We start from the raw sequence: 22,764 nt of genomic DNA on the forward strand, positions 1-22,764 counted from the left end.
ACATAAGAAATTCCATCTCCTTTATTCCATCTTATGTCTTCCCTGCTCCAAGTTGAAGGGTAGCTTTTGCAATCTTTCATCCCCATGACATTTTATATACTGATTTTATCTGCTTCTTACTTCTTTCCAAAATTCTGTAGAAAGCTCTGACACCTTGCAATTCAACCATTACTTTTGCATTTGTATACCTGTCAGTCTTACTGCAGTTAACCAGAATCACAATTTTGTTATTGGAATATATATAGACACATCAAAAAAGTTTTGTATCGCCTCGGTTCCAAGAGTTCTGAAACCTGTACAGAAAATTGGAATAGAGATCAACATAAACATAATTTATGCCCTTTTTATTGCTCATGAAAACCACCCATTGCATGTTGTACCATCATATAGTGAGACCTTCAGAGGTGGTAGTCCAAATTTCTGTACACACTGGTACCTCTAGTACCCAGTAGCACATCCTTTTGCATTGATGCATGCCTGTATTTATCGTGGCATACTATCCACAATTTCACGAAGGCAGTATCATTCCAGGTTGTCCCACTCCACACCAGTGATTCAGTGTAGATCCCTCAGAGTGGTTAGTGAGTCACCTCATCCATAAACAGCCCTTTTCAATCTATCCCAGGCATGTTCGATAGGGTATATGTCTGGAGAACATGCTGGCCACTCTAGTCGAGTGATGTTGTTATCCTGAAGGAAGTTATTCACAAGATGTGCACAATGGCGGTGTGAATTTTCATCCATGAAAATGAATGCCTCGCCAATATTCTGCTGATATGGTTGCACTATTGGTCAGTGGATGGCATTCACGTATTGGCCAGCCATTATGGTGCCTTCCATGACCACCAGTGGCGTACTTCAGCCCCGCATAATGCCACTGCAAAACAGCAGGGAACCTCCACTTTGCTGCACTCACTGGACAGTGTGTCTAAGGCATTCATCCTGAACTGGTTCCCTCCAAACACATCTCCGTCGATAGTCTGGTTGAAGGTATATGTGACACTCAACAGTCAAGAGAACATGATGCCAATCCTGAGCAGCCCATGTGTGGTTGTTTACATCTTTGGACAGGTTTAGTGACATCTCTGAGCAGTCAAATGGACTGTGTTTGTGATAGAATATCCACAGTCAACATCTATCTTCAGGAGTTCTGGGAACTGGGGTGTTGCAAAACTTTTTTTGATGTTTGTAAAATAAATCACAGGTCACGTGAACAAGTCTCTTTTCAGATGCCTGATAAGTAGCCCTTACTTCCATTATGTATAATATTTTGTTTATACAGGTAATTTTTAAGAGAATATAAGCTATGTATGCAAATAAAGGAAAACACAAATGTAATTAACATGTTGTTTGTTTGTGATCTTGTGTTAATTGCTTTAATCTTTTTTAGTGAACCTTTCTGTGATTGAACTCTTGCCACTGCTTCATAGGGAAGAAAACTGTGCATTTGAAGGTAAGCCGAATCTAAAGTGTTAATATTGTAAGATGTGTATAACTGTTATATGACTTACTTTTATGATGTCATGCACTTAAGAAAAGTTGATATTGCTTCATTTTCTCTTAATTTTCTATAAAAAATACTCATTTTATGTCTACATCCACTTTGCAAACAACTGTTAGTGCATTGAAGAGAGCACTTTCCATCACACCTTCTATTAGGGTTGCTCCTCATTGCCATCATATCAGATGCACAGGTAGAATGATTGCTGACAATCCTATAGTAGTACTGTTACTGGTCTTGTCATAGCTCTAAGGTTCCAACGGAGGCAGTATGGTACATTGAATGCTGTAGTTTATAAGTAGCTTCCTCTGACAGTGACAGTTCCTTAAAATTTTATAACTGAGCTTCCATGCTGATTTCTGTCTTTGATCATTATTCAATGCATTTTTTTCAAAATTTAATGTTGCTCTCATTATGTCACACTTGTGACCATCTGTGATGCCCTTCTTCGTGTGAACCTATATGGTGTGGTAGTCCTACTGGTTGTGCTTCCCACACACTTCAACAATATTCTAAGATGTTATGTTCAAGTATTTTCTGGGCAGTCTCTTTTGAAAAGTGACTGAATTTGCAGATATCGTACTAATGAACCAAATTCTGCCCAGTGCTTTACCTGCAACAGTACCTCTGTTATCATCGTATTTCTCATCCATAAAAATTGTTACACTCAGGTATTTGTACAAGTTAACTGATCCCAGCTGTGTGTCAGTGATATTGTAGTCATAGAATGTGTTTTATGAGGTGCAAAATTTTACATTTTTGTTAAAGTTAAAGTGGGAGTTTGTATGATTTGCAGTTGTGGATTACTGATATTTTGGTCATAGGATATCGTGCTTATGCATTTATGAATTCTGTAATTTTATATTTCTAGCATTTAAAACACCTCTTTGTCATCTTATTGAGATCTGACTGGATATTTGTGAAGAGTTTTTTCAGGCAGTACTTTATTATAAATAAATACATCATCTCCAAAAAATCTGCAGCTACTATCAATAGAGTCAGTCAGGTCATTAATGTATAACATGAAGAATAATGGTCCTGCAGCACCCTTAAAGATAATTCTATGTCTGCCAATGACTCTCCATCCAAGATGACAGGCTGTGTCTTCCCTATCAATAACATCAACAATCCAGTCACAATTTAAGCATCTACCTGCCTTCATTGATCCATTTTTTTCATGATATCATGTGGCAAAAGTATGAGTATATCCAATGCACAGGGTGATTGTAATTAAGTTTCTAGTTTGAAAAAACTGTAACAAAGGAACCACTGTTCGGAATGACATCAAATTTAAGTGGAATATTATCAAGGAAAGAGAAAACATAATAAGAACAAAAAATATATAAAGAACATTTTAACACTAGACAGCACTGCAAGCTGCAGTGACATAACTAAAACTAAACTAAAACTATGCAAAATTAAAGACACAGGAGAACACAGCTATTCCTAAATTTGTGGTTTAGACACTTAGCCTAACTGTCTCAATGCAAAACAGAGATTGTGTGCCAGCAGCTTTGTGTAAGTTCTGGACACTCAAGATCTGAAAAAAGTAATTGGTCCAGTGTCTGCCAAGGATCTGGAGAAAAAGATCACAAAATCAGAAAAAAAAGTTCTCTTGAAGTGAAATCTGGTCAAGGTAGGAAAACACTTGATCTGATGTCAGTAGAGGATATGGCCACTGCATTTCAGGTGGTGGTGCATGAACATGCAGAGCACAAGAAATCATTTGAACTTTATACATGCCAATGAGCACAGTGCATAAAATTCTATGAAACATCATGCATTACTATCCACACAAAATTACCTACATTCAAGAGTTGCTTCATACTGACATGCAAGTAATACAAATGTTTGCATTAGAATTTCTTGCTTGTGTAGAAGTAGACAGCGAATGGCCATGGAATATTCTGCGCGCAGACAAAATCCATTTCCATCTTTCGTGACATGTCAATAGACAGAACTGCAGAATACAGGCAAAACTAAATCTGCTCACACATCGGCTGGTACTGCTTCATTCTGAAAAAGTGACTGTGTGGTGTGTGTTGGTGGCATCTTTTATCATAGGGCCATACTTTGTTTGTAGAGATGGGTCTTGTGTTCATATTACCTGTAGTGTAACTGGTAAACATTATAAGAGCCTTTTGTGCACTAACATCTTTCCAACCCTTCACAAGGCCAGACGTGTGGGTAGGACCACTTTCATGCACTCTTCACAAGAATGCAGAAATCACCAGGATATCATCAATGAACCTGAAACAGATCAGTGGTTTAAGGTTCTGCTAGGCTAGCAAGGTTTCCTCTATATGGGCCAAAAACAGGCTGGCATTAGAGAGCGCCATGTGGGTACCCATGGCTGTGCTGTGGATTTGATTGTATACCTTCCCTCCAAAGAGAAGTAATGAACTATGTCCTAACTCCTCCTTTGTGGGGAAGGTGTACAAACAAATCTGTGGCACAGCCATAGGTGTCTGCTTGGCACCCTATTATGCCAACTTGTTTATGAGTCATTTACAAGACACCTTCCTTGCCTTTCAAAATGACAAATCCCTGCTCTGATTTAGGTTTGTTAATGATTTCTTCATGATTTGGACTCAATCAACAACTCTGTCCATGTTACACACACCAACTAACAACATTACCTGCATTTCAACAGCTGCCATCACTTCCACATCAAAAATTCCCTCTCATATAGCCTGGTCACCTTTGTATGGTGTTTCTGCAATGACAAGAACTCACGTTCCCAGTACGCTGAAGGTCTCACCAAGGCATTCACAGACATGCACTATCCATCAGACCTAGTCCGCAAACACATTTCTCATGTCATATCCCCATACACCACCAATCCTTCCACCACCCTCAAGAACCAGGCATAAAGGAATGCATCTTCAACACCCAGTACCACTCTCAACTGGAACAACTGAACCAATCCTTAATTAGGGCTTAGTATATCTATCACTGTACCCTGAAGTGAGGGACATCCTACCCAAGATCTTTCCCACCCATCCTAAAGTGTTCTGTCACCCACCCAAACTCCACAGGATGCTAGTACATCCTTATGCCATTCACAGTCCCAACCCCTCGGTACTGGGATCATATTGCTGTCGAAGACACAGGTGCAAGACCTGTCCAATCCACCCACCCAGCATGTTGTATTCCAGCCTTGTCACAGGCTTCTCTTGTCCATCAGAGTATGTGCCACATGCGAAAGCAGCCATATCATATAGCAGCCCTGCTGCAATCATTGCATAACTTTTTATATTGGTATGACCACCAATCAGCTGTCCACAAAGATGAATGGCCACTCTCAAATTGTTGGCAAAGAGTGAAGTGGACCACTCTGTGGCACAACATGTGGCAAAACATAGCAAGCTTATTTCTAATGGCTACTTCAGAACCCGGGCCACCTGGAATCTCACCCCCACCAACAGATTTTCTGAAGTACATGTTTCACAGTTATCCTACACATTCCCCAATGCCAAAATTTTCCTGACCTGAACCCACTGTAAGCTACTGTCCCCAAACACTCCACCCAACAGTTTCCGCCCCCTCTATTGTATAACCTCCTTCCAATTTGCATCCCCTCACCCTCATTGTGCTCACTCTGTGCAAGTACACCAGCTAGTCTGTTGCCCTCTCTGCTCCTATTCTTTTCCATTGATTGTTCTCCCTCCCCTCCCTCCCCAATAGCCTCCAGTGCTACCCCTTGCACCCTTTCCTGACATCTTCTGTCCCTGGGCACCTTTTGTTCCTTCAAATTTCACCAACAATGCTCTTCTCTTCCCCCACCTGTACCTGGACTCTGCTATCCCTCCCCCTTTCCTCCCCCACTCTCAATGGCTGCTTTCATTCAATGCAGCAGCTACAGTCTGGCTAGAGTGGCTTGAGACGTGGTCATGTGTCTTGAGGTGTGCCTGTTTGTGTGAATGTGTGTGTATTTCTTTTCTTTTCTAAAGATGGCTTTGGAAAAAAGGTTCATGTATAACAGTCTTTTTATTTCGTCTGTCTCCTGCATAACATGGTGTCATCTTTACAGTGAGTAGCAATCTATCCTTTTCATAATTGTTAATATTTAGAAATACAGTTTTCTTGAAGTGTTCATGTGTACAAGATGTGTGTATAAAGTAACCAGACTGATAACACTGTGAGTGATCTGGCAACATTATGTTGTTCTACTTGTGTAGACCAGTGTGTTCATCCCTTACAGATCCTCAGTGAGAGTTGCAGTTCTGTACCGTCGTCACTAGATTTTTGAGAGTGCCAACAATGAAGTTGTGTTGTTGTTGCATTTATGAAAATGGAACACCAGAATTTACAGCAATGTTACCCCATCAATGTTATATGTTATACTTGGGGAATCCATGATTGTGATCTTCGAAAAGTCAAAACAGGACTAGGGGGTACATTCTGTCAGAACAGCACAAGTTTTCTACTGTCACAACACATTTTTGGAAGCCCAGGAACACAGTGAAGCTGAACATCAGTCAGGAAGACCTTTCACATCAAAAACCAATGAAAATGTCTATGTGTGCTTGCTCTTGTGAAATTAGACTGATGTTTAAAAATAAGGACAATGTGTGACCTGTTACACTTAAATACTTTCTCTGTATAGTAAATATATTATTGATTACCATTGAGTTGTCTTCGTATATTTTCATAGGTATGTCAGGCTTTGCATCAAAAATATTCAAAACAGCTTCTGACAGTGCTGCATACTCAGTAAAAGCAGAAGATTTTGTAACACTGTACCTCCTATAATCTAATTACATAGCCTAATGGGGGTTTACAATATACAGAGTTGCATACCCAATCTGCATCTGCAAAACAATCTAAGAAATCAATGTCTTTAGACCTTTCATATGTTAACTGTAGACCTTTTGTTGGATACAAATATTCCAGTACTCACAAGGCAAATGTAACGTATCATTCTAAACGTTTTGATAGTTACTCAAATAGTTCAGACTGTAACATCTCTCTGGCAGTGTTCCTGACCTAATGTACAGGAAAGCCCCTATCAAGTTCTGGTACTGAATATCATGACTTTGACTGTTTGTTACTTATAGTTTCAAATTTACTCCCATTGGAATGATGGAGAACTAACGAATGTCCAATGTGATATGTCTAAGCTAGTGATCCAATACAGCTCTCCTGATTCAGAGTTATTACATTCTTTGTATAACTATAATTAATATTTATACCAAGATAGTTCTTTACTTTCCCTAAGCCTTTCATTTGAAATCATTTAGATAAGGTATTTTTCATTCCTTGTATTTACCTTACTTTTACAACAAATTATCAACAAAACAGATAAGTAGGTCCATAATTTCTAATCATGACTACATTGAGGCAATAATCATTTTTACTTCTTTTAACACCTATCTGTTTATGATTGATTGTACACCCTTTGATACACCATTTCTTCCATTTGTTTATTTACTGATTCACTGAACTTATAATAAAATTAATAAAAAGTAATTGTCTACACTTTTTGCACTTAGAATCACTAAAATGATCACTTTCTGAATCACAGTCCTTAATATCAATATATCTGACATCATCTGCAATATCAGCATTTCTGGCAGTGTTAACTTAATTGTTAATCATCACTCTGTGTCCAGCTTCACTGTACTCTTCTTTTAGAATTCCCAAGTCTGCTTTATGATCACACTTTGACTTTTTAAGCCATTACAGCACACATACAAAAATCCTACTTCCATACAACTTTAAATGTTTAATACTAGATTTCTCCCCAAACAATATCTTATCAGGATTTTCCTTTCAATAGTATTAGCTCAAGTTCTGTTTTAAGGTATGCAGCTACACAAACTGCTTCAGGCCAAAATTCCTATCTATATCTATCTCTGCTTCAGCTACAAGTATCTTGATATATCCATAGTTGACCTATTGTATCTTGCAGCTATATCATTTAATTCATGTACGTATGGAGGACATACATTTAAAATGATTCCTTTCAGTCTTATAAATTGACCACATTTAAATTTAAATATTCTTTCCCATTGTCACAGCCCAATTTCTTAATAGTTTTACCAGCTAAATTTTCAGTTCCATTCACATTTTCCTCAAAACAATTGTAAACTTAATTTTCAGGTCTGTGTGTGTAGACTCTAGTTGCTTTACTATAATCATCAACAAAAGTGAGAAAATATCTTTCCCCAAAGCAAACCATGATTTGAGTGAGGCCCATTCAAGTTGGTATGAATAATTCTTTCCTTCTGTTGTTTCCAAAAGGTAAATTACGCACGTAAATTTTAAAAACAGACTTTACATTTAATGAATTATGATTTTAAATTTGTTGGTCTGCTAACTGATGTTTACACAGTGTGTGACGAAGCAATCTGGGATATTTTTACTTCCCCTCTTGTTTTGCCATCTGCCTCCTTGCAGTTTATTTTTTTTCATTTTTGAATTAATTACCATTAATATACATGAATATAATCTATATTTTCGTAAAAGAGAAGGGCTGGTTCTCCGTTTTAAAGAATACACCACCAGATACAATTTTGTGCTTAGTTTTATGTGTGTAATTGTTTTTGTAATTTATTTTGATTATGCCTAGTTAGTATCTTTTGTTATTGGGTGAAACCAGTAATTTTTCCATAACTTAAATTCTATTGTTGACTTATAAACAAAGATAAATTCAATAATAATTGTAAAAATTTGGAAGACGAAATGCTAGTAATCTTTAAGTATCCATTTGCCTCTATTCGAAAACACGTTAGCAAAGCCAGCCCTTAATTAATTCCAAAATAATTACAGGGTGTATATGTGCACAAGGAAAAAAAAACGGATTTATCCTGGATCTACCGGTTAAAAATACACTTTCTCCTGGGTAAAAATACACTTTTTCCGTGTTAAGTGACAGTATACTTTCCCTTGGAACTGTAAAATTTGTCAATCATTTGAATGGTTATGGTTTTATACAGCGGCTTAGGATTTCCCAGCACTTTAGAAATAGAAACACAGGAGAGAAAAAACATGTTTTGGAATGTTCTCTGATGTGCAGCAACATCTCCGCCGCATATTTTTGTATTATGAAAGTATAAATTCGCATTCCACCAGATATCGCATGTTACTTTCTGTAGCATTGAAATCCAGATTCCGATGCAGTTTTTAAGCCAGTCGTAGCTCATGTCACGTGATCTCACCAGCTGATAACAGTGGATATTCAAAGCATAGGACACGTGCATAGTCAGCTAGTAGCACCATCACTGTTAAGTAGCACAAACACATGGACAGGAAAAGTTAATGGTTTAAATTAATAATATACATAGTGTTACTACAAGAAAAGCAATGCTTTCATGTATAATATTTGTCTCTAAGATTAATAAGCTACAAGAGAAGCTAGCTTTTACATATAATGTTGATCTTTTTTGCGCGTTTTACACTTTAAGATACATCACACAAATCTGACAGTAAAATTTTTAATACTGACATAAATCTCTGATCTCGTCTCAAAATTCTTCTGAATGACTTGTCATCAAAGAGTTGATTTTTAAATGAGAGTCAAGAGCTCTGGGATTTAAGAAATTCATTGCACATTCTTGAACATAGTTAATCTTGCCTGAAAGGAAATTTACTTCAAAAATAACACTTTTCAAAACACAATTCGAAATATTTTCCCGTGATTTGTTAGAAATATGTTCATTCCAGCAGTTGCCAGAGAGCACCAGATGAGAGGCATCACTACGCTTGTGCAGCTACAGTGACATAGGAAGCCCATATGTGTAAAACATTAAAGGATCTTAAATTATGTCATAAAAGAAACAAGAACTCAGAGGACACTCCAAGAGCATTGGAATTTCATGAACCATACTAAAATGAATAAGTCACCTTAAAGTGCACATTCAAATATCCAGATTCGCAACAAATTAGGCCTCGACCTGATATTAAGCTTTTCAGTGAGGTTTTCGGGATTTAAATTTTTCTTGGAGCCCTAGTACTGTATTATCTCATTTTTGATTCTTTATTATGGCATAATTCCATACATGCTAGAAGATGAAAACGTGCACTTGAAATGCTGCGAACAGTTGAAACTAGCCAATAGTGTGGAACTAAACAATTTGTTTCAAATAAATTGGCTGGTGTAGTGGAAGAGATAAATAAAAGCCGAATTTATTTAGCAAAGTGACAAAAATAACTTCATTGTTCTGCAAGGCAATTAATACCTGACACCCAGAAAGGTGGAAATAAAATACAATCTGAAACTAATGACATATTTTAGCCCTCTGTCATTATGTGAATGTATTTTAATTTACTTGACAGCTGCCAGCCACAGAAATACCTTTTTTTCCATTTGACGTGAGAGCAGTAAATGAAGAGAAAACAGCAAAATCACTAAATGTAAACATGGATCACATGGAGACTATCTCCTAACCCCCCCACTCCACACTGACACTCAGACTGCCCTGTGCAATAGCCCCGGATCTACAATAATAGCAGATGGTGACGTCCCCTACCCCCACCCTGTGCCCTCCGCCCGACAAACACTTCCAGAATCACCAATTCAGTTATCCAGCGATTAGGCATTATTATGTGTTCATGCAATGCGTGTTCCATGCTACTCCCAGAATAGAACTTCTGTAGCTACTAGCCGGAGACTGTACAACTTGCCCTGTCTAGTGTAGCGACCTGGCCAAAACTTTTCTGTCAGAATTTCATTTTCTTGTTTACGCCAAGAGGATAATATGTAATCTTTCTTACCTGTTAGTCATTTATTTCCACTCTGTTAGTCTGAATCTATAGACTTCACTAGTAATTATAACAATGCTGATCATTCACATACCCAATCAATCACATAAACAAACAGCAGTTGTCACCTGTTCGGCTTTATTCCGCTCAGCTCGTATATTCCCGTCCCCTTTTGTCTGTAGGAAAGTTTATTTCTAGATGGATTCCCCTGGCAGAGACAGAATGTACACTATGCACGAATTCAGATATCAGCTTATGATTCATTCATAAATCAATTTAGAATGTGTCCAAAAACCAATAGGGATGCGTTTCAAAATCATCTTAATAATCGATAGACCAACATGCACTTTGTGAAACAAGATTTTTCTCCTCAAGAATATGAATTGCTGCCCAGTTCAGATACCCCGGTTTGCTGCTTACACAGCCAACAGTGACATTTCTGTAGCCAGAAGCAGGAGAAGGTACTACTGAACTCATACACAATTCAACTGCGCATGCACATGAGCTCGCTCATGACTGCTTAAATGAATCTAATGTAAACAGTTGTGATGTCACGCTCATAGAAGGTAATTTGTTCTTAAGAAGCATTGCATAATCTTCCTAAAGCTTTCCACACATTTTGCTGTTGGCAAATGCTCTGTGCTCTGTGCTCATTCATACGGCGCATTTCCTTTGCAACTTAAGTTGTATTCTCTCGTTCATATTTTGTTACTGCAGTATTATTCTACAGTAGCAGGATACAGAAATAGACATTTTTAGAGTATCAGATCTTACCAGTCAAAATTAAAAAAAAAAAGGCTGGAAACTAAAACAATGAAAAATTCTCGGAATTCTAAAAAATTCCCAGGCTTAGCCCGGTTTTCTTCCGGATGAAAAGATTCATGAGTCTTTCCCGGAGCTCCCAGATGTCCTGGGTTGTATACACACTTAATTAACAATTTTTTTTTTAAAAAAAAGTGCCCGATTCCAACTGTCTGCTTTGACCCATGCCGTTGTCAATATGGCGGAAATGGCTATTCTAAGCGTCCCCAATATGACATCTATGATGACACTACATACACACAGTAACAAACACAAAAATACATGTAAATAAGACAATAACATCTCCCTCCAAAAATTGAATCAAATTAATGTGACAATGGAGCAAAATTGGGGGTGTTAGGTTGAGGACAAGCTATACCATTAACTGCAACTAAAACTACAAAAATTGGAATCAGACATTTTCCTTGAGCTATGCAGGTTATAACATCTAAGCTTCCTCAACCAAATTATAACATCCCAGCTTCCTCAACCAAATTATAACGTCCCAGGACTTTCTGCACCAAATTATAACATTTCAGCTCCTCAACACCAAATTAAAATGTTGCATTAGGAGGTGTCTGCTTCGTGCAAAAGGTCTTGAGTTCATATTGATGACAACAAGTAATTGTTCATTACAGACGTTTATTTACAAACAGAACTGACAGACTTCACAGACTCAACAACTGACTCTCCGAGCTAACCGCACTGCATATCCGAACTGGCAACTGACAACTCCTAGGTGTACTAATATCCTTCCAAACAATGAGAGTCTTTGACAATGCTTTGTTCACAATACGATAGCAATTCACGACTTAAAACCAAATCAGACATTACAGAACTTTAGCACAGATTAAAGCAAGTAAAAGGAACAGCACATATAAATTCTTACAAGCATAATTTCCAAATAGACTTTATAACATTTTTCTACCAGCTTCTGGATAACCTTCACCAGATTTGTACCTATGTTTCCAGAAATATCTTGACATTTGATTCTGGATATTTCTTGAATGATTTAGAACTACTATTTATATGTAAAATGATTTAAATCGTGTTTCAAAACGTAAATAAATCTTTTTAGCAATATTTCTTGATACAAATCGTCTTTCGAAATTAGGTTATGAAACAGTTTTCACAAGTTTTCGTATTTTTGCGGTCATAATATAGAATTTCTCCATAGAAAGTTCCAGAAGTGTGCATTAAACGCTCATTTACAGACCCTCTCCCTAGCTGGTGAGTTCTTAAAAGTATCTTGTCCATATTACACGAAATAATCTAGCTCAAAACTGACAATTCATACAATTAATCAGAGCTACAGCAAACAGTGAGTCTTTCTTTTACAAAATGAAATATAATTACAAAATTGAATGAAAATAGTTTACTAACACTAATATATATTTACATTAATTCTATTTTTGTTCTTTCTGTGCAAAATGTCCTAATATTGACACAGTACAATATTTAAACATCACCAAAGTTTCCCTTTACATTTTGCATATCTGTATCGACATCCCCTAAAAGTCTACAGTATGGAATACTTCAATATGTCCCAATATGTCCTGTAATGTTACACAACCCCCCCATCAGCACTTCCACGTGAAACACGGAAGGGGTGATGTCCTTACATTACAAAACAGAAAAGTTTTACACATATCTTTGGTGTCTTCTTTCTTGAAGACCGGTGATCTTCTTTCTTGAAGGTCGGTGATCTTCTTCCTTAAAGGTCGGTATACCTCAATGCCACACACTGTATTTCAGTCTCATCTTCACAGTCCGTATGGTTTCCATATACACTGCAGGCTATCACAGGCTGCAATAGCACACTCCGCTATGAATATACAGCATACAGTGGTCAAACCCAGTTAAACATTAGCAAAAGCATTTAATAGTCGGTGGACCGGTTTTTAAGGACACAGAAATTTGAATTCTCTAAAGTCTAATTACTCAAGAAAATTTACTCTAAATAATTTCTTAAACCTAAGAGAGGATAGACTGACAGATGGAGAAAATTGATTATACAGGATCACAGATTAAGTGAAAGATGCAACGCCAGAATACGAAAATGAAATATGACAATTGCATAGCTAGGGGACCCAGTGCTCGCCAAACACTTAGCACACAAAGAATGTATGCTCCCCTGAGGAATCAGATAAATACAACATAACAAAGTATACAAAAATATCCTGGTAAGATTACATATAAAAGTCTATAAACATCTATTATCTAAAATACTTTTTTACATTTTTTATACAATTTCAGTTCGGTCACGTTTCGTAGGCCAAACAGTCTGCCAGAATTTGGGTAGACTAGATGGTAAGCATTCGGATGAGGATTGTCCTGAATCTTGAAAGGTCCAATGTATATGTCAAAAAACTTTTTTAATTCACCACTGATGGCTTTAGACTTCTCTTGTGTTTTAACAAGGAACAAGTCTTCAATTTTAAATTGAGTAGGCTTCAATCTTTTGTCATGTCTACATTTCCTCTTATCACCTTGAGATTTGACGGTCTTTCTCACTATTTCCTCTCTCTCTTGAGTACTTAATGGTTTGCAGACTGGAAAATCAATGAAATCACTAATTGGATGTGGTGGTTTGCTATTATACTGTATTTCATAAGGCGAAAACCCTGTTGAGGAATGCTGTAGGCTGTTCACAACATCTTCGAATTTCTCAACATAGTCAATCCAACTAGCATGATCAGTATTGCAGTAGGTTCTAAAGAATCGCCCAATTTCCCTCATGTATCTCTCCGAAGGGTTTCCTGACGGATGATAAGCTGAAATAAGAATGTGACTTATATTTTCATCTTGAACAAAAGCTTTCCATACTCCAGAAGTAAATTGAGTCCCATTGTCTGATAAGATTTTCTGAGGTTTTCCAACCCTGCCAAAATAGTCTCCTCTGATTTTTGAAATAATGCTCTTACTGTTTGCCTTGCGAAGAGGGTATAACTTAATGAATTTTGAAAAAACATCAACCATAACAAAAATGTAGCAATAGCCTCCTCTGGTCTTCGGTAATGGTCCATATAAGTCGACAGCGACTAACTCGTGTTGTTCTTTTGGTAAGATGTTTTGCATCAATCCTCGACAAGTTTGGATGGATACTTTTACTCTTTGACACCTGTCACAACCCGTCAAAATTTTTCTAACCCTCCTGGCTATGTTGTTAAAGTACACATTTTCTTGGGTTTTCTGGATACACTTTTGAATCCCACAATGACCAAAACTTTCATGAATGTACTTGATGAGTACATTGATGTACTGTTCAGGCCAACATAATTTCCATACATCGCTATCTACACTGTTTCTCTTGAATAGAATCCCCTTGTAGATTTCGTAATAATCTCCCACTTTTTCATGTCCCTTTTTCCCTAAATAACTTTTGACCAGTTTACAGTTCTCATCGTGGTTCTGATTCCGTCGGATGTCATTACAAATGTCTCTGATTTCTTGTTCATTGTCCACCCCTCTTAAATACATAATTTTGAATTCTTTTTCACATTCCCCAATGTCATCTTCAAAGTCACCCCCCAGAGGTAGTCTAGATAAAGCATCAGCAACTACATTATCGGGTCCTCTAAGATATTTTATTGAGTAATTAAATTGTTGTAACAAGATTGCCCACCTGGTAATCCTTCCATGATGCAACCTACATTCTTGAATATAAATTAATGCCTTATGGTCTGTGTAGACAACTACCTGGTTTCCCAATCAATAATTTCTGAATTTAGAAAATGCCCAGTAAATGGCCAAAAGCTCTTTCTCGGTAACAGTGTATTGCCTCTCATGTTTTTTCATGGTTCGATTAGCAAAAGCAATAGACCTGTGTTCTATTTTCCCATTTATATTTACTTCTTGGAAAAGGTGAGCACCTAGGCCATAATCACTACTATCTGCCATAATGCAAAAAGGTAAACTTAAATCAGGACAGTACAAAATTTGACTGTTACATAACTGTGTTTTTATTTCTTCAAAAGCAGCTTCACATTCCTGATCCCAAACCCACATTGTGTTTTTCTTCAGCAATCTGTTAAGACTTGGAGCATTTAGAGCTTGGGTACTAATGAACTTTCTGTAGTAACCGCACATCCCGAAAAATGACTTTAGTTGTTTCTTGGTTTTTGGAATTGGGAATTTTGCAATTGCCTCGAGTTTTTCAGGATCTGGCAAAATACCTTCCTCAGAAATACTGTGCCCCAGAAACTTCAATTTTTTCATACCAAACTTACATTTAGATAATTTAAGTGACATTCCCCCTTTCCTTAATCTATTGCAAACCTCCCTCAAAGTATTAAAATGTTCTTCCCAAGTTTCTCCAGTTATCAAAATGTCATCTACATACACAGTTAATTTTGATAAAAGATCTTTTCCCAAAACAAAGTCAAGTGCTCTAATGAATTCGGCTACTGAGACATTCAGCCCAAATGGTACCACACAATACTGGTAACATCTTCCCCCATACAAAAAGGCAGTATACCTTCTGGAATCATTTTCTAATTCTACTTGGTGAAATCCTGATGTGAGATCTAAACTGCTCATGTATTTCATTCTTTCAAATGTATGAAGTAATTAGTCTATATTCTCGGGATGATCGGTCTCTCTTTCCAGATACTTATTTAGGTGTCTTGAATCTAGTACAAGCCTGACACTGCCATCACGTTTTGCAACCACTACCAAAGGATTATTGTATTGGCTCTTACTTCTCTCAATGATGCCCCACTCTTCCATCTTTTGAAGTTCCTTTTCTACATCTTTTCTCTTTGCAATGGGTACACTATAAGTTTTTATAAAGAATGGCTCATGTGGTTTTAATCTGAGTTTACATTGATAATTCTTTACTCTGCCAGGTCTATCATCAAAAACATCACAGTAATTCCACAATAATCTTTCTAACTCTACCTTCTGTTCTTGGTTCAAATTATCTGATTCCCGTAATTTTTCTTGAACTATATCCCCATATTCTCCATCATCATAATCCTCAGTAATTTCCTCTACACAATAACCACTGTCTTTAGAAAATGTAACGTCCCTAATTTCAATTCCCTTATCAGCACAGTTTTGAACCGACATGTCAGTACTGGAACATACTCTCGTCTTAGGATCAATAAAGGTAAACAAACTCTTCTCCCAATCAAATGCTGCATTAGCTTTTAATATCCAGTCCATACCCAACAGTACATTCTCACTTATTACAAGACATCCTTGAGTAAACTGTACATCATTTATACTGAAGGACAACAACACCTGTCTATTAACAATTTTGCCCAGTTTGCCGGTAATGCCTCTAATTTTTATTCCAACAACTGGTAATTCAACAAAGTCAGGATCATGCTCAATTATATTTCTTAATTTGCTTGAAATGGCACTAATTGGACTCCCTGTGTCAATCAAACAATACCCTTCCCAACCTGCAGCTTTAATTTTTATGTATGGACTACCAATAGTGGTGTTTTCCCTTTCTTCCTGTTCTTCATACAAAAGATCTTCTGCTATCTCATCATACCTCTGTTCCATATTTAGGTTTTCTTTATTAGGCAATACTTTCTTCAAACTTCTAGGTCTACTGGAATTTACTGGAATGTCTGGATTACTAATTACCTCACACACATCCTGACTAGTACCCCGTTTGATGACTTCATTAGGCTTAAAAGCAGAAACTGGTTCACAAATTTCTCTTAATTTGATCTTAACATCATTGTCATCACTGTAATCTTTAAATTTGTCCCAAACAGATTTCAAAATAATCTCAGATGCATCAGTACAATCAACCCCCCTGTCTCCTGATGTATTACTAAGCTGAACTGGCACAATCTGATTCTCATGTGGAATGTAGTTAGAGTTCCTGGCACAACTATTCTCAACACTATTGCTTATAACATCCTCCTTAACTTCAACATAAACTATTCCATCCAATTCACCATCAACATCTTCTTGTACATAATCACCATTAGCCTTAACATCAACATTATCATCATCATTGCCTGAGCTTACACTACAAACACTACTAGTATCACCAACATTACTCACAACACCATCTTCACCAACCACATCCACATGAATATCAGACTTTCCAGAAACTTCAGTACGAACATCATTATGACAACTTACATCTAAAACATCACCACACATAAGTTTGTACAATACAAAATTATCAAAGTTATCCTTACCTTTCATTTCAGCATTAGGTGCTTCTTCTTGATTATATAAATTTGCAATTATATCATCTTCTAAGCCTACTTCATCAAAGGTAGCCTGTTTCCTATTACAGTTGTTTCTCCACTATCTACAGATCGATCATAAGCATACTGTCTATACTGGTTAGGTCTCTGATTATAGTGCTGTCTGTTCCGGGTGAAATTAGCCTGATTTTGAAAATTCCTTGCCCCAAACTGACAGACTCCCAGTGGAGCATTTAGTCGTTTAAAGGCCTATGTCTGTCGTTTCCCTGCCTCGGGTTACCTTCTCTCATGTCATTACCCCAGGACCTGTTTCGATTTTCCCATTCTCTGTTTGAATTAAAGTGCTGATCATTCCTAACAAAATTTCTTCTGTCATTGCTATTATAATTATCCCTGTTGTTGTTAAAGTTTCTTCGTTCACTATTATTGTTATTATTTCCACGGTTCGGTTCCCACCCTCTGTGTGATGAACCTACAAAGTCGTTAAAAACTGTTGTTCTGTTCAAAGGCTCTATCAAGTTTGTCCACATATTTCAAGAATTGTTCTATGGACTCATCTGGACCATATACTAAACCCCATTGTACTCTTTTCGGAAGTCTCCGTTTTAGTGCATCAATTTGAGTTAGCTCATCAAATGGCTTATCCAGATGCACTAATTTTTGCAACTGTTTCTCACAATAGGCTTTCATTGACCCATCAGATTCTCTGTAACTAGGACCATTCAAGAATTCACTTTTGATTCGAGCTTGCTCAGTTTCAGACCAAAATTTGGTTAGAAAACATTTTTCGAAATCTTCAAAGGACATTTCCGCGGAATAATTCTGATTGGCCCACGAAAGCGCCTCACCATCAAGTAATTTCTTTACTAATTTTATCTTAACACTATCTGTCATTATGGACGTGAACTGCTCCTTGCAGAATTGCATGAAGTCTTTTGGGTGTATATTCTTGTCACCGGGATAAGTTTTAATGGGAAAATTTTCCCATACCCCATTACAACTATTACTAAAACCTTTTTGCAACATAGTTTCTTGTATTTCTACAAATTTTCTGTCTACAGTTTTTTCGACATTACCTACTCTACTACAAATTTCTGTGACCTTTTCGTCAGAATCAGATTTGAAAGATTCAATTTCGCTTTCAAAAAATCGTTTTGTCTCGTCAAATTCATTTCTCAATTGAGAATTTTCCTCATTTACAAAATCAACAACTTTTTTTAAGTTTTGACTGGTTATTTGAAATTTCGTTACTTAAATCAGTTTCAAGGACAGAAATTTTGCTCTCAACCGTGTCCACACAACTAAGTTCTTTTTGGTTTGACTCAAAAGTAATTCGACATTCTTCGAGAACCTGATTAGTGTGAGCAATCTGTTCTGTCTTCTTCTTTCTTCTTTCTTTAGTGTTCAACCCTGAGGTTGGTTTCCAGCAGAGCGCCATTCCTCTCTTCTGTCTGCTTTCCTCTTCATTTCCACATATGTGTTACATCCAACGTCATTCATGATCTGTTGCATGTATGATATCCTTGGTCGCCCCCGCCGATTCCTTCCCTCAATAACTCCTTCTGCTATTGTTCCAATGATATTGTTGTGTCGTAGGATGTGCCCTACAAGTTTGTCTCTTCTTGTTTGGATGTGCCTCCACAGAGATCTGGTTTCCTGTACTCTTCTAAGCACCTCTTCATTTGTTACTTTGTCTGTCCAGCTGATCTTCATCATCCTTCTATAGCACCACATCTCCAGGGCCTCTGGCCGTCTTCTCTCTGCTCTTCCAACTGTCCAAGTTTCACATCCATATAGGGCCACACTCCAAACGAAACCTTTCATGATGCGTTTCCTTATTTTCAGACTGATGTTGTTGCTGGTGAGTAAGTTCCTTCTCCAATTAAATGCAATTTTGGCCTTTTGTATTCTGGTCGCAATTTCTTTCCGGCTTCTACCATCCCTTGTGATTTTGCTTCCCAGGTAAGTAAATTCCTGTATCACTTCCAGCTCCTCTCTTCCAATTCTAATTCTCGGAGGTTCATATTCTGCTCCTGTACTGCATACCATCACTTTAGTCTTTTTCTTGTTTATTCTCATTCCATACTAATTGTATAGAATTTTTTCCGTTGTTCTGAGGACTTCCTCTAGATCTTCTTCTGTCTCCGTGACTATAGCAATATCATCTGCATAACGTACCATGTCTATCTTCTGCCCATTAATTTTGATCCCCACCTCAGTAGTTTCTCGAACTTGGTCTATAGCTTCCTGGATGTAAGCATTGAATATAAGAGGAGAGAGAGCACATCCTTGTCTTACCCCTTTTCTAATATTTTCTTGTTGTTCCTGGTGACAGTTCCTAATCACTGCCACCTCATTCTTATAGAAACTGAGTATCACGCGGATGTCTTTGTACTTTATTCCAATTTTCCTCAGCACTCTGAACATCTCTTGCCAGATAACGTTATCAAATGCCTTTTCCATGTCTATAAGGGCAATATAAGTTGGTTTATTTTTCTGTAATTGCTTTTCGATAATGAGTCTTAGTGCCAGAATCGCCTCTCTTGTTCCCAATCCCCTTCTGAAACCAAACTGATCTTCACTCAGTATATCCTCCACCTTCTCTTCAATTCTCTTCAGAACTATTTTTATGAGAATTTTTGATGCATGTGATATTAGGCTAAGAGTTCGGTGCTGTTCACATTTTGTAGCTGCTGCCTTCTTTGGTATAGGAACAATGATACATTTCTGGAAGTCTGTCGGTATCTCTCCTGTGTTATAGATGGACCTAATAAGTTTAAGCAGCATCATTTTCATGCCGCCACCAGCATTCTTTATTAGTTCTGCAGGGATGTCATCAATACCCGTTGCTTTGTTGTCCTGTAGTTCTTTTAGAGCTCTGTCAAATTCTTCTTGCAGAATGTCATCTCCCGTGTCATCTTCGTCTACTTCCTCTTCTCTTCCTATTACTTCCTCCGAAAGAGGTGTTCCAGCATACAACTCCTCTATGTATTCTTTCCATCTCTTCAGCATGTCTTCACCAAACAGCATTTTCCCCTCTTTATTTTCTATTGTGCCTGAGAGTACTGTTTTACGTTTGTTAAGAAAAATTGATTTGCTGTTCTGTAGGCTAAATCAGTTCTACCGTTTTGCATATTTTCTTCTACTTTCCTGCACATTTCTCCAAGAAAATTTTCTTTTGCTTTCCTAGCTTCTCTATTAACTAAATTCCTTAGTTTTCTGTATTCAGCTTTTCCTTGTTCCTCAGTTGCATTTTTGTATAATCTTCTGTTTTCTATAAGCTCAATAATATCTGCTGTAATCCATTTCCTCTTGTTTTTGGGTTCAGTTCTTCCAACTATCTTTTCTGCTGCTTTGTATATAACAGATTTAATCTGATTCCAGTCTTTATTTACTCCACCATGTTGAAAATTTTAAATTAGGTTGTCTGTTTCATGAGCATAGTGCTTTGCCAGTCCCTCAGTTTTCAGTTTTTCTAGTTCCCATTTAAGTTTTACTGGCTTCTTCTTCAAACGTTTGAATCTCAGTGAACTTTTCATCATGACCAGGTTATGATCACTGCCTATGTCTGCAGATGGATAGCTCCTGCAATCTTTTATCTGGTTCCTAAAACGTGCTTTCACTGGAATGTAGTCAATCTGTTGTCTCCTCAGGTCTCCAGGGGCCTTCCATGTATATCTTCTTCGTTTGTGGTGTTGGAAAAGTGTGTTTGCAACAACTAATTGGTGCTTTGAGCAGAACTCGATCAGTCGATCACCTCTTTCATTTCTTCTTCCAAGCCCATATTTGCCAACAATTCCTTCCTCCGGGTCTTCACCCACAATCGCGTTCCAGTCCCCCATGGCAATCAGGTTTTCATCTCCCTTAACATTTCTCATCGCATCACTTATTTCTTCGTATATTTCGTCAATGACTGCATCTTCTTCTTTGGATGTTGGCATGTATATTTGTATTATCACAGTGTCCTTTGGTTTAGTATTATTCGAGAGCTATATTGCACATATCCCTTGACACGTGAGCCATAGTTTTTCCTCAAAATTATTCCAACTCCTCCCATTCCCGGTCTATCTTGGTCAGTTCCGGTGTGAATGACTCTGTATTCTCCAGACCAGAAATCACCTGGTTGGGGCCATCTCATCTCCGATATGCCCAGGATATCGATTTCCAGTCGCTCCATTTCAAGTTTTACATTTTCTAGCTTGCTACACTGAAGCAGTGTTCTCACATTCCAAGTGGCTATGTTAAAATTGGGATTCATTTCCTTCACGTTGTCTATATCTTTTGCAGTCCCCACCCAGAGATCCGATTGGGGGACTATTTTATCTCCGGAAAATTTTACAGAAGATACTGACATGGTTTACTGCTGATGCTTGGGATAACCGTAGTTCTTTAATGTGGTGGTTTCCCGTTGCCTTCCACATCCTATGCCGTTGACCATCAGCTGGTTCTTCCGCCTTTGGAAATGATTTCTCATTTCCAGGGCAAGAGGGTGCCCTGTCCAGCAGATGCTGGGGTGATGACTTATCCCGGTCATCCTTCGGTCCCTGTCTACGTTAGCCATCATATGAAGTGATGTTGCCCACTCTCTACCGCTTGAAGGTGTAGATCAGGAGTTTCCCTTCATCGGGTCTAGGACCTTAATGGCATTTCCTGTTCTGTATTTGAATTTATTTCTGATTTTAAATCACACACAGCCTTCGAATTCTACCTGTCCATCTGTTGTTGTGTCTGTTCAATTTGTTGACGTAATTCGGCACGAGAATCGTCCATCTTCGAGTTTAACTCCGAAAACATTTGTTTTAACATTTCCAACATTCCTACACTGTCAGAAGCACTTTCCCTAATAGGTGTACTCGCTACACCGCTGTCAGTACTGAAATCTGCGTCTTTTTCCATTATTTTAGGAAGCAGGTACTTATCTTAGTGTCCGTCGGCGGTCGTTGGTGTCCGTGTTTTGCGAAATTTCTTCAATTCCAGGATGGTTTCGCTCGGTTGATTCACTCCTCTTCTTGTGACCCCAGAATCGACGTATTTACTTCTGAAGAATGACTGGTTCGTCGTATATCCTCTTCTTGTGGTCCCAAAACAGACGAATTTTCTTCTTGTGATCCCAGAAGAGACGTATTTTATTTTGAAGAATCACTGGGTGGTCGTCAAATCCTCTGCTTCCTCCACCAAATTATAACATCCCAGCTCCTCCACCAAATTATAACATCTAAGCTTCCTCAACCAAATTATAACATCCCAGCTTCCTCAACCAAATTATAACGTCCCAGGACTTTCTGCACCAAATTATAACATTTCAGCTCCTCAACACCAAATTAAAACGTTGCATTAGGAGGTGTCTGCTTCGTGCAAAAGGTCTTGAGTTCATATTGACGACAACAAGTAATTGTTCATTACAGACGTTTATTTACAAACAGAACTGATAGACTTCACAGACTCAACAACTGACTCTCCGAGCTAACCGCACTGCATATCCGAACTGGCAACTGACAACTCCTAGGTGTACTAATATCCTTCCAAACAATGAGAGTCTTTGACAATGCTTTGTTCACAATACGATAGCAATTCACG

General features: G+C 37.7%; 1 protein-coding gene across 1 annotated transcript in view; it reads left to right on the forward strand.

Moving 5' to 3' along the window:
* The window catches only part of LOC126364314 (uncharacterized), a 570,142-nt gene that overhangs the window by 520,240 nt on the left and 27,138 nt on the right, over positions 1-22,764 (forward strand). The window contains exon 7 of the mRNA XM_050008043.1: positions 1,391-1,453. Coding sequence (XP_049864000.1) covers positions 1,391-1,393 — 3 coding nt within the window. The 3' untranslated portion in view covers positions 1,394-1,453. The remainder of the gene's footprint in view (positions 1-1,390; positions 1,454-22,764) is intronic.

Source organism: Schistocerca gregaria, chromosome 1, assembly GCF_023897955.1.
Source record: "Schistocerca gregaria isolate iqSchGreg1 chromosome 1, iqSchGreg1.2, whole genome shotgun sequence".
Lineage (NCBI taxonomy): Eukaryota > Metazoa > Arthropoda > Insecta > Orthoptera > Acrididae > Schistocerca > Schistocerca gregaria.